Genomic DNA, 16,048 nt, shown 5'->3' with positions numbered 1-16,048 from the left:
TTTGTTTTGAAATATCTCTTGTCCTGATCAAAGAGATGGATTCACAACTTGCTTTGGCTACAGACATACAGGAATACATGGCCAAGGCAGCTTAAATTTGACTGGCGTATGATTACATTGCAAGTCCTTAATAACAGTCTTACAGATGTAGAAATGATTCTATCTACCAAACGGATCATTTAAGGCACCTGAAAAAAATCCACAGGCGCGAAAAAAATGCCTCAAGATTTCTGATGGGGCTGGGTGGATGGAAGAGATGTGAGACACAGATACAGGTGGCACAGAGATATGCATGTGGTCCCCAGAGAAATAAAAGGAGCGATCATGACAATAACAATGGATGGAAATGAATTCTTTATAATGGGTTTGAGATCTGCGAGCTTATGGCCACACGGATCCCAAGCACCCACACCACTATAAGCGTATCACATTGCCATAAATGGATTTCACAGATTGAAATTCCAAAAATAGATACTTGTGTCACACTATCACAAGTTGTGAGGGAGTGTGTTACTCACAGGCAAAGAGTCACATGATCTACAGACATCAAAAGTATCACATTTACTCCTGGACAGGAAAACATAACATCCAGGTTGCGTGTGAGCTGCCAGGTGCAGCGGCAGCAGTTTGTGGCATGTACTCCAACGATCAAGGGAAGCACAACATCCACCAGCTAGGGGAGGGCACTGCGCAGTGACCCAGCACCCACTGAGCGAGACACTGTCCTTCCTAATACAGAAGAACGAGCCTTTGAAGAAACAGACTGCTGCAAACAGAATGCTCACCCCATCCACACAACAGTATACATTATTATTATATCAAAGGCTGTCCCCTAAGAGATAGACTCTCACGGATACTAAAGTTTTAGAAAAAGGCAACAAATGCAGCATACAGATTGCCACCTTTGGACACAGGTTGAAGAGACCCCTCTCTAAATCAACCCCCAACAATTAGCCACTCTGGCTTGCATCAAGATTTTATGGACAGCTGCTCCTCATTAAACCTATCCCAACGGTGGGTCACTGCCAGATTTGATGCTATTTGAAGCTAACACTCTTGTTCTCTGCAGCTAGCCAGTCACAGCAACACAAAATGAGCTATACCAAAAACAAAGATGAGCTCTCACTCATTTTCAAAAGTGCTAGAGGCGTGTGTATTGTGCAATGACGCAAGACTCAACACAGTTTACAGGCCGAACCTTTGAAAATAAAAAGTAAGCTCTTCATGGCAAACACGGACTCTGGACAACAGAGCGAACCAGAGTGTAATTCAGATCGTACATGTTAAACAATCAGAGAACACTGCTACTGATGGTTGTGTACAGTTTGCGCAATATAGAATAGAAAGATTTGGAAAAAGAGAAGTTAATCCGAGAGCAGAGCAATTCCTTGTGTTACACAGAAGAAGTATCCAGCAGTCTACACAAAGCACATAAACAAGCATCAGTGTGATCCACAACAACCCACACATCTTACAGGTTCAAGTACCAGCGCGATCCACCACAATACACAGATCTTACAGGTTCAAGCACCCAAGCGATCCACCACAATACCACAACACACAGATCTTACTGGGCCACGGATCAGAGGTGCGATCCACCATAATACACAGATCTTACTGGGCCATGGATCAGAGGAGCGATCCACCATAATACACAGATCTTACGGGACCAAGCATCAGAATGATCCAACAAAATACACAGATCTTACAGGTTTAAGAATCAGTGTGATCCATACACAGAGCTTACAGGTTCAAGCATCAGTGTGATCCATACACAGATCGTACAGATTCAAGCATCAGAGAAATGATCCACCACAGTACACAGATCTTACAGGTTCTAGCATTAAAAAGATACACCAGAATGCGCAGATCATACAGGTTCAAGCATCAGAGCGATCCAGCACAATACATAGATCTTACAGGTTCAAGCATTAGGAGCGATCCAGCAGACTACATAGCCACTACAGGTTCAAGCATCAGAGAAGTGATCCAGCAGACTACATAGCCACTACAGGTTCAAGCATCAGAGAAGTGATCCACCACAGTACACAGATCTTAAAGGTTCTAGCATTAAAAAGATACACCAGAATGCGCAGATCATACAGGTTCAAGCATCAGAGCGATCCAGCACAATACATAGATCTTACAGGTTCAAGCATTAAGAGCGATCCAGCAGACTACACATCCACTACAGGTTCAAGCATCAGAGAGATCGTTCAGGTTAAACACATCTTATATGTTCAAATCTCAGCTTTCTACCGAACTGTACTGACTGCAAGGACTATTTCGATCTATGCTGCCAGGATGTGGAACAACATCTCAGAGAACATCCAAAATGCCCAACATTAAAGCAATTTAGCAAGACCTGGAAACCTACATCGCCACAAGAACAGAACTGCCGCTCATGAATAGTAGGCCTCTTTGTAAGTTACTTTCAATCATGCCTCTCCAATGTTTAGGGCTCAAATGATATCCAGCTAGGATTGTGCTCTAAAAATATCTATGTACTAATAGGTCAGTTCACGTTATACAGTTATAACAAGTTGTGTTTTCAAGCAGCAAAGATTGCCTTCGGTTATACGTCTCTTACACATTTAGAAGGCAGTCTACCTGGCAGGTTCTATACATTTTATACGCTCAGACAGCACAGCTGTCCCTCACGGTACAGATCTCACAGGCTAGTTCCATACACAACAGAGTAGACCATTCATGAGGACACCTGCTCCTCAGAACATGGCAGGACAATCCCTTACATCACACAATGTGTGAGCTTCAGAGTCACAACAATAAAGAACAGGTGAGGGGAACTCACGTTTCAAAACAGCGGTCCACGTTGTCGGACATCAGCAGCAGCATACACAGCTGCTCCAGGGCTATCAGCTGCATGTCCCGCTCGTCCCCCTGTCCCATCTGGAGCCATTCCAACAGCGTATCCGGGTCCACGTCTGCCATGGTCCCCGCTGAACAAGATCAGGAGCAGCACCAGAAATCCATCAATGGTTCCAAGCGAACAGCCAGTGATGGGAGTCAAACGATGGTGCTCTTGGGATCTCCTACAGTCTTTGCCTGGAGAGAGTAAAAATAGGCAGGATAAGAGAACTCATAACAACGATGGGCTGTTCTAATACTCTGCAGCGCGAAGAACCTCTGTCATTTATCTTGGGTGAGATTCAGCCACCAATCTCCATTCACAAGCGAATCCATCCTCCTGTGGATCAGAATCCAGGAGAAACCTAGCCGCCTGCCTGACTCAGCCCCCCCGCACAAGTGTAAAGCTGCTTAAGGTGCTGCTAAGCAGGAGAGCAGACAGCACTTCCTTTAACTCCCTGAACCACAGGTCTGCCAAATGTGTACAGGTAAACACAAAGCGACTGAAAAAACCGGTCTAGCAGGTAAATCATCCAGTGATGCATACTTGGCCCTAATGATCATCTGCCTTTGTGGCATACCCGCGCCTGGCCTTGCAGTTCACCCACAGGCCTCGAGAAATCTACTTGCTATGGCAATTCAAATTTGATCAGGGCAAGCTATTTTTAGGGCCTAATGGCCAATTCTGGCAAGCTGATACAGAACAAGTGTTCTGGTATCTCAGAAAGTGAATGAGCAATAAAGATGGCTTAAAATCTTGCTTTTATCCTGTCACATTTGTTCTATGTTGAGAGACAGAAGTCAAATGTCAGCTTATGTTTTAGAATGTGCAGTCAGAGAAAGAGACGTAAACAACTTCCAAGATACAATAAGCAGCAAAGTTTTGAAAAGTGAACGGTCTGACAATCGTGCTGTACAAAGTGCGAAATGAAAGGCTGTAGTGTGTCAGGGTTTTTTCTAATACACATTAAAATAGCTTGTAAATGAGCAGTACAAACACTTCAAAATATATTTTAGTAGTTATAAAAGCACTTTTTTTGCAATTGAGTCGAGTTTTTAATAAGATGAAAACAAATCAGAACACTCTACTTAGTGATATGCAAATGGTAAACATTTTGTTCAGATACCCAGTTTCCACATATTGCTTTACCCCCAAAATGTGTGTTTAATGTTTTTGCAATTTACAATATGAGCCAACATATTTCACTTAGTGTGAAAAGAAAATGATGGTTTAAAGGAGTAAACCACAAATAAAGCAACAAGGACAAACTACACTCAGTAGACATTAGATGACTGTGTGGCAGTGTTCACTGGTCAGTCTCGGTTTTGAGTAGAGTGACAAGGACGTGCCATAGTTTTGTCATCGTTGGTTGAGGGGGGTACACCAGTGTTAGAAAGTCGGTCTGGGGCTTCAGAGTTGGGGGGTTATCATGCTTGTCAGTGGCCAGGGTGGAGTTTGCATCCATCCAATGTTTTGCCCTCTATCTCCTCTGTGTGATTTTGCTCCAGTGGTTAGGAGATCTGCCTCTCTGTGTGCAAATGCATTCTCTGACTGCTAATGGTGGTGTGCACTTCAGGGTGGGCGCAACTTGTTTTCCGCTTCAATGTTGGTAAGTTAGGTCTCCCAGCATTCGCTGCCAGTCCTAGAGTTCCCCCTCATCCGGATCAGCTTATGGGTATTTGTTTCAGCTCAGGCCCTTGTCAGTAGTGTGGCCTGCGATCGTTGGGGGCATGGGCGCCCGCCACGACATCGCTATCTGCCTTTTACATAGGACAAAAGCGGGGTAGATGAACCTGTGACGGTGTTTGTCTCCCTTGGTTTTGAGGCAAAGCCCTAGCAGGCAGGACTCGGGTGTCGGGGTGCATCCGCGACGAGTTCAGCTACTATATTAGTGACCTCATGCCAGACCGATTGTAGCATTAGGCACTCCCACACCATGTGATAGAATCCAACGTCCAATAACTTGCACCTAGGGCGGTCAGGGCTGGGAACATGCGTTTAATGCGCTGCGTGGAGAGGTAGGTATGATGCACATAATTAAATTGTGTGAAGCAGAATTTCAGGTTACAGGACACCTCTTTCACCTGCTGAACGCCTTGGACAGTAACAGTTGTGGAAGGATGCCATTCCATTTAGCCTGCACCCCCTTAGTATAGATGGTGGATTGGTATTAAGGGATGTGTATAATGTGGTGATGTCGTGGCATGTGGTTCCATGGGTCAGGAGTGCGTGTAACGTAGGGGATAGAGGGGGTTCTGCTTCCCCTGTGCAGTGTGTGGCTCACAGTGAATGATGTATGGCATGAAATGTCAGAAAATGGCCTGCTCCTATACCATAAATATCCATGTCTTAGAATGACATGAGGGTACCTTCATGGTAAATATCCCCCAGTTGGTCGACTTCCGCATTCCCCTTGCCGTATCGCAGCGGCAGGCGCCATATCATTATGGATGGAGAGTATGGAACGTGGGGACCTTTGTCATGCAAATTAAACGCCAACACAGATGGGCCACAGTCATCTGGCATGTTCCCCAGTGTGGGTGACTGTCCGGGTAGCTCAACCATGTGTAGATACTCTTATTTCTTAGGATCCTGCAGATTGCTACCTTTTCGGGACATGCATTTGTCAGTAACCACCCCATTGGCCACTGTAGCGGTGCCACCGTATAATACAGCACAAAATTGGGTGCTCCGAGTCAGCCCTCGGTTAGGAGTTGTTGGAGGGTGGTAAGAGCCACCAGCAGCCGGCCTTTGCCCCATATTAGGTCCAACAGGAGGTCATGAAGTTCACGGAAGAAGCTCTTAGGTAGCACGATCAAAAGCGTTGCAAAAAAGTAAAGCAGGTAGGGGTAGCATGAGCATCTTGGAGATTACCACCCAGCCAATCGGGGAGAGGGGTAGTGATCGCCAAAAGGGTTGAGACTTACAAATGGACCCAGTTGCTCTTCTTGATGTCCTTTTCGAGTGGTACATCTGGACACCCAAATATTTAAAGGTGCCGTAGTTCCTCCAGTCAGAATCTCATTGGGGCAGCCCTGTTTAGTTCAGGGATTGATGCCAGAGGGAATAGGCATGAGTTGGGTCAGTTCACCTTAAGCCGAGTGAAATTCATCCAACAAAAGCGTCAGACCTGGTACGGAGGCCCCCAAATACCATAGGAAAATGAGGGCATCGTCCACCTACAGCGGAATGGGGTGGTGTGCACAGAGATTCCCCACTAGTGCACGTGCTGTCGCAGATGGAAGGCCAGCGGTTCCATTGCTAGGGCACAGATCAGCAAAGAGAGAGGAAACCCCTGCCTGGTGTCCCTCTGAATTGTGAAGCTCTCTGATATCAATTGGCCTATCCAGACTCTCACTGTCGAGCTCTTGTACAGTGTGTAAATCCAGTCATGGCAGCCTAGACCGACCCGCATGTATTCAAGGGTCAGCAGTAGTTAGTGCCAACTCTGGGTGTCAACCGCCTTTTTGATATCCGGTGACACTGCCACCCGGCTTGGGGCTTCGGGGGTGAGGATGGTCCTGTACAAGGCGTAATAAGCTCTGAATGTTAACCGCATCGCTGCTAGAGCGATTCCGCTGCTGTGCTGGACAGCAATAAAAACGGGTGTGGTCATGACGAGCTCAGCTCGTCATGAGCACAGGAGCACTGTACTGCATGAGCTCGTCATGAGCATGGAAGGGGTTAAGGAACGTACTGCGCCTGGGTATGAACCCGGATTGATCTTCGTGCCAAAGAGTGCGGATTATGGGGAGCAGTCGGCTTGCTAGTACCCAGCCTAAGATTTTATAATCTGGACTCAGGAGCGATAGATGCTGATAAGAGCGAATGTCTAGTGGGTCTCTGCCTGGTTTGGGAAAGACCACAATCAAAGCTTCTCAGAGGTATCCCGGGTGGTGTCCTGTTGCTTTAGTCTCACTGTAGGAAACTGGCTCTGTATATACTATACCAAAATGAGGTATAGTGTGCACAGAATTCAGTGGAACCCCAAAAGATAGGCAGAGGTGAAAGTAGATAGCACCTTATTCTCTATTTGTGGTAGTGTGGGTGAGTTTTAAGGCTGTATCAGAGGACAGTGTTAAGCATTTGTTATACACACTCAATCAGCAAATGATGTCACACCCAAAGACTGAACTCAGACTAATTTTGTGTGTATAAAAATATTACGTTATTTTATTTATAGAACTAAGCCAAGCCTGGCACAGGTAAGTGAAATACATACTTAGCCAAATAGTATGCAGTGTTTACAAGCGAATGCAAGTTCAAATGCAGTTGTATGAAATACAGTAAGTCAAGGTATTGAAATTAATGTACAGATTACTTTTTCTTTACTTTTTAGATTATTTTTAAGATACTTTTTCTACTCTAATATGCCTAGATATCACACTGGGACATTTGCTAGAGAAAAGGTAAGTAAAAATCAATTTTGCACGATTACAATTTTTCAGGTTTCCATACAAATCACTCCACACTTAAAAACATTTTAAAGAGAAAAACAGTCAAAAGGTTCCTAGGGAGAGAAATTAAGCTAACTGTTACCAGGTAAGTACTCGGTCTTTGGGGTTAGGTTTCTGAGGCAAGAACAAGGGTTCCCCCAGGGGCAAGGATGCACTCTTTTTACACCCTCAGCGGCATTAGGACGGCCAGGTGCAGAGTGCTGAGGCTCAGTGTTTTATTCGATGCGGGCCTCCGATTGGTGGATGCTTACAAGCAGGCTACTGGGTTGTGAGAGCAAAGCTCCTGGTGTTAGGCTTGGGACGAAGGGTGATCCGGTTTAGCACAAAAGTGCACCCCCGGCAGCGGCTGGGTGCAGGGTGCTGGTTTGGCGTCGGGTGCCCTGTTGATTGCAATGGGGATTCTATGGTTTCAACAAAGACTGCAAGCTCGGGGACGTACATCTTCCGGCGGTGACCACAGGTTCGAGAGGTAAGTTGGGATGCTGGGACACAGTCTGCTGGGCCACCCAAGGCTGTGGGGTTTCAGGTGGAGGGGTGTCTTTAGGCGTCTGGTTTCTCTTACCAGTTCTGGTTGAGGAGTGCTCTAGAAAGAGGCTGCAGGCTTCACTGGGAGATTTGAGACAGGTCAGAGATCTCTAGATGTCAGGTCAGAATCACCGGGGAGACCTCCTCATGGTGTTGGGCCACTCAAACTCGGGCAGCGGTAGACGGGTGCAGAGTGGTGCAGACTTTCGGATGTGGCCGGAGCTGGAGTCTGTGGGTGAACAAATTTGGTGTTCACAGGAGACAACGTCTTTTCTTTGGAAGGCAGGGCAGGTCCTTGGGGTTCTTGAGTTTGCTGGCTGCAGAACACACCGGAGTTTTGCTTCTGCAGGTTCAAGGTGGGGACAGGCCGGTAGGGCTGGGGACAAATCAGTGGGCGTCCTTGTCTCCTTAGCTGCAGATACTGCTGCCAGAGCTCCTTTACAAGCTGCAGATACTGCTACCAGTGCTCCTTTACAAGCTGCAGATACTGCTGCCAGAACACCTTTACAAGCTGCAGATACTGCTGCCAGATCTCCTTTACAAGCTGCAGATACTGCTGCCAGAGCCCCTTTACAAGCAGCAGATACTGCTGCCAGAACTTGTTTACAAGCTGCAGATACTGCTGCCTGAGCACCTCTACAAGCTGCAGATACTGCTGCCAGAGCTCCTTCACAAGCTGCAGATACTGCTGCCAGAGCTCCTTCACAAGCTGCAGATACTGCTGCCAGAGCTCCTTCACAAGCTGCAGATACTGCTGCCAGTGCTCCTTCACAAGCTGCAGATACTGCTGCCAGTGCTCCTTCACAAGCTGCAGATACTGCTGCCAGTGCTCCTTCACAAGCTGCAGATACTGCTGCCAGAGCACCTTCACAAGCTGCAGATACTGCTGCCAGAGCACCTTTACAAGCTGCAGATACTGCTGCCAGAGCACCTTTACAAGCTGCAGATACTGCTGCCAGATCTCCTTTACAAGCTGCAGATACTGCTGCCAGAGCACCTTCACAAGCTGCAGATACTGCTGCCAGAGCTCCTTCACAAGCTGCAGATCCTGCTGCCAGAGCTCCTTCACAAGCTGCAGATCCTGCTGCCAGAGCTCCTTCACAACCTGCAGATACTGCCAGAGCTCCTTTACAAGCTGCAGATACTGCTGCCAGTGCTCCTTTACAAGCTGCAGATACTGCTGCCAGTGCTCCTTTACAAGCTGCAGATACTGCTGCCAGTGCTCCTTTACAAGCTGCAGATACTGCTGGCAGAGCTCCTTTACAAGCTGCAGATACTGCTGGCAGAGCTCCTTTACAAGCTGCAGATACTGCTGGCAGAGCTCCTTTACAAGCTGCAGATACTGCTGCCAGAGCTCCTTTACAAGCTGCAGATACTGCTGCCAGAGCTCCTTTACAAGCTGCAGATACTGCTGCCAGAGCTCCTTTACAAGCTGCAGATACTGCTGCCAGAGCTCCTTTACAAGCTGCAGATACTGCTGCCAGATCTCCTTTACAAGCTGCAGATACTGCTGCCAGATCTCCGTTATAAGCTGCAGATACTACTGCCAGATCTCATTTACAAGCTGCAGATACTGCTGCCAGAGCTCCTTTACAAGCTGCAGATACTGCTGCCAGTGCTCCTTTACAAGCTGCAGATACTGCTGCCAGTGCTCCTTTACAAGCTGCAGATACTGCTGCCAGTGCTCCTTTACAAGCTGCAGATACTGCTGCCAGTGCTCCTTTACAAGCTGCAGATACTGCTGCCAGTGCTCCTTTACAAGCTGCAGATACTGCTGCCAGTGCTCCTTTACAAGCTGCAGATACTGCTGCCAGTGCTCCTTTACAAGCTGCAGATACTGCTGCCAGTGCTCCTTTACAAGCTGCAGATACTGCTGCCAGTGCTCCTTTACAAGCTGCAGATACTGCTGCCAGTGCTCCTTTACAAGCTGCAGATACTGCTGCCAGTGCTCCTTTACAAGCTGCAGATACTACTGCCAGAGCTCCTTTACAAGCTGCAGATACTGCTGCCAGATCTCCTTTACAAGCTGCAGATACTGCTGCCAGATCTCCTTTACAAGCTGCAGATACTGCTGCTAGAACTCCTTTACAAGCTGCAGATACTGCTGCCAGAGCTCCTTTACAAGCTGCAGATACTGCCAGAGCTCCTTTATAAGTTGCAGATACTACTGCCAGATCTCCCTTATAAGCTGCAGATACTGCCAGAGCTCCTTTATAAGTTGCAGATACTACTGCCAGATCTCCTTTACAAGCTGCAGATACTGCTGCCAGTGTTCCTTTACAAGCTGCAGATACTACTGCCAGAGCACCTTTACAAGCTGCAGATACTACTGCCAGTGTTCCTTTACAAGCTGCAGATACTACTGCCAGAGCTCCTTTAAAAGCTGCAGATACTGCTGCCAGAGCTCCTTTACAAGCTGCAGATACTGCTGCCAGATCTCCTTTACAAGCTGCAGATACTGCTGCCAGTGTTCCTTTACAAGCTGCAGATACGGTGTGTATCACTTACAACGCAACTTTTACGTCGTAATGCTGTTACAACGCAGCTATTACAACGCAGGATCCATTACATCGGATGCCATTACAACGCATGGCATTACATCGCAGATGCTATTACAACGCATACCATTACATCGTAAGTATTGGTAAGTATATAATTTTTTTTTTTTTATTTAATATTATATAATTGATTTAATTATTATTAATTATAAATAAAAATAAATAAAAATATTTATTTATGTTTTTAAATATTATAAATTAAATTTATTAATTTAAGTAATTTTTTTAATAAGTATGAGTATAGGAGTATATGTTTTGGTGTACTGAGGTATATGTTTTGGGGTGTTTGGGTATTTTTATGTTTTAGGGCAGGGTTTGGGTTTTGGGGTACAGGGGTGTTTTTAGGTTTCAGGGTAAGGTTTGGGTTTTGGGGTACAGGGGTGTTTTTAGGTTTCAGGGTAGGGTTTGGGTTTTGGGGTACAGGGGTGTTTTTAGGTTTCAGGGTAGGGTTTGGGTTTTGGGGTACAGGGGTGTTTTTAGGTTTCAGGGTAGGGTTTGGGTTTTGAGGTACAGGGGTGTTTTTAGGTTTCAGGGTAGGGTTTGGGTTTTGGGGTACAGGGGTGTTTTTAGGTTTCAGGGTAGGGTTTGGGTTTTGGGGTACAGGGGTGTTTTTAGGTTTCAGGGTAGGGTTTGGGTTTTGGGGTACAGGGGTGTTTTTAGGTTTCAGGGTAGGGTTTGGGTTTTGGGGTACAGGGGTGTTTTTAGGTTTCAGGGTAGGGTTTGGGTTTTGAGGTACAGGGGTGTTTTTAGGTTTCAGGGTAGGGTTTGGGTTTTGGGGTACAGGGGTGGTTTTAGGGTAGGGTTTGGGTTTTGGGGTACAGGGGTGTTTTAAATTATATTTACCATTTATAAATTAATTAAAATATATTTATTAAATTAAATTAATTAAATTAATTACATTTTTAATTAAATTAATTAAATTAAATAAATTATTTTAATTAATTTAATTTCATTACAATTTTAAACATATTTAAATTAAAATAATTTCACTATATTAATTAATTAAAATTAATTACAATTTTTATTAAAATTAAATTAAATACATAGATTTAAATTTATTAAATTAAATTAATTACTATTTTAAAATGTATTTTAATTAAATTAAATAAATTAAATTAATTAAATTAACTTAATTACATTTTTTTTAAAGTATACTTACCTATACTTACGATGTAATGCCATGCGTTGTAATAGCATCTGCGATGTAATGCCATGCGTTGTAATGGCATCCGATGTAATGGATCCTGCGTTGTAAAAATTCCGATGTAACGGAATGCGTTGTAAAAATCAGCGTTATAGTGACACCAATCCGCAGATACTACTGCCAGTGTTCCTTTACAAGCTGCAGATACTACTGCCACTGCTCCTTTACAAGCTGCAGATACTGCTGCCAGAACTCCTTTACAAGCTGCAGATACTGCTGCCAGAACTCCTTTACAAGCTGCAGATACTGCTGCCAGAACTCCTTTACAAGCTGCAGATACTGCTGCCAGAACTCCTTTACAAGCTGCAGATACTGCTGCCAGTGTTCCTTTACAAGCTGCAGATACTGCTGCCAGTGTTCCTTTACAAGCTGCAGATACTACTGCCAGAGCTCCTTTAAAAGCTGCAGATACTGCTGCCAGTGTTCCTTTACAAGCTGCAGATACTGCTGCCAGAGCTCCTTTACAAGCTGCAGATACTGCTGCCAGAGCTCCTTTACAAGCTGCAGATACTGCTGCCAGAGCTCCTTTACAAGCTGCAGATACTGCTGCCAGAACTCCTTTACAAGCTGCAGATACTGCTGCCAGTGTTCCTTTACAAGCTGCAGATACTACTGCCAGAGCTCCTTTAAAAGCTGCAGATACTGCTGCCAGTGTTCCTTTACAAGCTGCAGATACTACTGCCAGAGCACCTTTACAAGCTGCAGATACTACTGCCAGTGTTCCTTTACAAGCTGCAGATACTACTGCCACTGCTCCTTTACAAGCTGCAGATACTACTGCCAGAGCTCCTTTACAAGCTGCAGATACTGCTGCCAGAGCTCCTTTACAAGCTGCAGATACTGCTGCCAGAGCTCCTTTACAAGCTGCAGATACTGCTGCCAGAGCTCCTTTACAAGCTGCAGATACTGCTGCCAGAGCTCCTTTACAAGCTGCAGACACTGCTGCCACTGCTCCTTTACAAGCTGCAGATACTGCTGCCAGAGCTCCTTTACAAGCTGCAGATACTGCTGCCAGAGCTCCTTTACAAGCTGCAGATACTGCTGCCAGTGTTCCTTTACAAGCTGCAGATACTACTGCCAGAACTCCTTTACAAGCTGCAGATACTGCTGCCAGAACTCCTTTACAAGCTGCAGATACTGCTGCCAGAGCTCCTTTACAAGCTGCAGATACTGCTGCCAGATCTCCTTTACAAGCTGCAGATACTGCTGCCAGATCTCCTTTACAAGCTGCAGATACTGCTGCCAGTGTTCCTTTACAAGCTGCAGATACTACTGCCAGTGTTCCTTTACAAGCTGCAGATACTACTGCCACTGCTCCTTTACAAGCTGCAGATACTGCTGCCAGAACTCCTTTACAAGCTGCAGATACTGCTGCCAGAGCTCCTTTACAAGCTGCAGATACTGCTGCCAGAGCTCCTTTACAAGCTGCAGATACTGCTGCCAGAGCTCCTTTACAAGCTGCAGATACTGCTGCCAGATCTCCTTTACAAGCTGCAGATACTGCTGCCAGTGTTCCTTTACAAGCTGCAGATACTACTGCCAGTGTTCCTTTACAAGCTGCAGATACTGCTGTCAGTGCTCCTTTACAAGCTGCAGATACTGCTGCCAGAGCTCCTTTACAAGCTGCAGATACTGCTGCCAGAGCTCCTTTACAAGCTGCAGATACTGCTGCCAGAGCTCCTTTACAAGCTGCAGATACTGCTGCCAGAGCTCCTTTACAAGCTGCAGATACTGCTGCCAGAGCTCCTTTACAAGCTGCAGATACTGCTGCCAGAGCTCCTTTATATGCTGCAGACTCTTGAAAAAACCCTGCACGCCGAAGGTAGTGACAAAGCTTCTCATAAACCTCAATAAGCGTCAGATAGTATCAGAATGCACACACTCATTTGGGGTCTGTGACAGTGCATGCCAGAGGGCAGGTAAAAACCTCTCTAAGCCCCTGATAGTGGTACAGTACCAGGGCACGCGCCTTAGATATACTAAAGTATCTGTGCAATCCCACTTCAATTTCTCGCTACCTCAGAGGAGCATAGTTCCACTAACTCATGCCACTGTCGGAGATCATTATAGCGCCAGCATAAATCCCTTCCAGTTAAAGTTTGAATCAGAATTCAGTATAAACCTCCCCCGCCTACATCAGTATAAACCTCCTCAAGTCTCAGGTCCTGCCAGAACTCCTGCATAGGCCCACCTATGGTTTGAGCAGTGCAGAGCTCTGGTATAACCCTCAAACAGTGCCAGCACTCCAGTATAAACCAAACTAGAGCTTTATTTCAGCTTCAATATATTAACATATAAGCCTTTTAGTGTTCCCTTATAAGTCTCCATGGTCCTCAGACAGTTCCAGATACCTTGAATAAACCTACATACGGTTCAAGTACTGCAAAGTCCTGTATAACCCTCCCTATGCCTCAGATAATGCGAGCGCTCAAGTATAAACCTCAGACAGTTGCTGATCTCCTGAATATACCTTGGATAGTGGACTAGCTCCTGGACAAATATCCCAATGCGTTGGCTAACGCCAGAGCTCCTCACAAACCCCTCTGAGGCTTAGACAGCTCCAGAGCTCCAATACAAACCTCTACGAGATGTAGATAATTCCAGGGGTCACATATGAACATTCACTGGCCTCACATAACAGTAGATATCTGTATAAATCCCTATAAGCCTCATATTACCAGCATAAACCGATATTCTAGCTTCACAAGGTTATCAGAATAATCAATCTCCCAGAACTGATGCCAGAGCTCACTACAGACTTCTCTCCCAGCGTCGGAGTGGCAGAGCACTGGGTACTCAACCTTCCAGGCTTATGGAGGACAATGACTTGTTGTCAGACCAACAATTCAGAGTCAGATCAGGCAGAGGCAGTCCTCGTATCCATTTAGGATGACCAAAACCCCACAGCAGACCAGAATTGTGTGGCCGCCCTATGGCTGCTGGACCCATCAGCATCATTTGACACTGTCCACAACCACATGCTGCTACAAAAACGTCATCCTATTTAATGCAAGAAAATACTCTACAATGATTTCCTCTTTTCTCAGACAGACATTTGATAGACTTACCCCCTTCACATCTGCCCCTCATACCCAACACTGTGACGCCACTTAGAGGTCCATCATATCTCCTTGACTACTCAACATCTCCCTCACCCCCTTTCCAATCCTAATTAGATCATTCAACCTCACCTGCTACCACTAAGAAGACAATACGCATATCATTCTAAAAATGGATGGCCTGGAAGAAATCTACCAATCAAAACCTGATGGCTGCCTTCGAGCCATCAATGCATTGATGAGTAACCACCTAAAGCTTAACAATAAAAAGACAGAGATCGTAATTTGTACAGTGTCAAAAACACCAGCCTACCGCCATATAGCTAGAGGAACTCGGACTTTCCAACCACTCGAGAGGCAAGAAACCTAGGAGTAACCACAGATTCAGACCTAGTTGTGATACCACAAGTCAACGAGGTCGAAACAGCAGCTACTACACAATGAAGACAACGATATCTTCCCATACCATGGCTATCAACAAAAGCTACCCACTATCCTCACACAAGTAAACTCCAAGATCAACTATGGCAACAACCTATACATCGGTACCCCGGTTTAGTCATCCACAAAATTCACCCAATTAAAAATGCTGTCAGACCTTTTCCCGCTTTGAAGCAACAAAATGTATGATAACTGTTCAGCAAGCACTCCAGTGGCTAATTGTAGCTAGAGAACCAATGTTTAAAGCACTTTGCATTATTACAGAGCCTCCTAAGTAAAAGAACTGCTATACATACAAGTTAAATTCCTGCAATATAAACAACAAAAAAGGACCATGCTCGCCAGGCTTGCACAACAGATGATCATTCCACCTTACTATGAGAAACCCAAAGTAGGCACCAATGTCACAGCACAAGCCAATAAGATCTGCAAATCACTACAGTCCAAGATTTGAAGCATTAAGGAGCATGCGCGCTTCAGAAGTGCGCTGAAAACATGGCCATTTCTAAGAAACTACAGCATCCCATAACCCTGGGATAAAACCCAGAATAATAATCTCTCTGGCAAGTACAACCTAATTATATATATATATATATATATACACACACACACACACACACACACATACACAGAACAGCACTAATTAAAAAACGTTCAATATCCAGGTATGCTAGGATGGGCTGACCAATGTCCAGCCTGGGTAATATACAGTGATGTAAATGTATATGTAATCAATACAGTTACACAATACTCCATAACAATTCCATCTTTGAATGGAGGCTCTGAAACCATATCCCCATATCCATCAGGTCCACCCCAACGCTGCTCCAAATTTTAAAAAAAGAGTTGAAGACTCGCCTCTTTAACAGACACTATGTTACAGCGCATTAACTGTGCACAACCCAGCTACCTCTATCACTTGTTGACTTTATGCT

General features: G+C 45.4%; 1 protein-coding gene across 9 annotated transcripts in view; it reads right to left on the bottom strand.

Moving 5' to 3' along the window:
* The window catches only part of HECTD1 (HECT domain E3 ubiquitin protein ligase 1), a 424,699-nt gene that overhangs the window by 397,063 nt on the left and 11,588 nt on the right, over positions 1 to 16,048 (bottom strand). For all 9 annotated transcript variants that reach the window (XM_078659397.1, XM_078659396.1, XM_078659400.1 and 6 more), the window contains exon 2: positions 2,813 to 3,066. In XM_078659397.1, coding sequence (XP_078515523.1) covers positions 2,813 to 2,952 — 140 coding nt within the window. In that variant the 5' untranslated portion in view covers positions 2,953 to 3,066. The remainder of the gene's footprint in view (positions 1 to 2,812; positions 3,067 to 16,048) is intronic.

The sequence above is a fragment of the Lissotriton helveticus genome, chromosome 9 (genome assembly GCF_964261635.1).
Source record: "Lissotriton helveticus chromosome 9, aLisHel1.1, whole genome shotgun sequence".
Taxonomy (NCBI): Eukaryota; Metazoa; Chordata; class Amphibia; order Caudata; family Salamandridae; genus Lissotriton; species Lissotriton helveticus.
The sequence above is the reverse complement of the archived record's forward strand: the minus strand, read 5'-3'. Positions and strand labels throughout refer to the sequence as shown.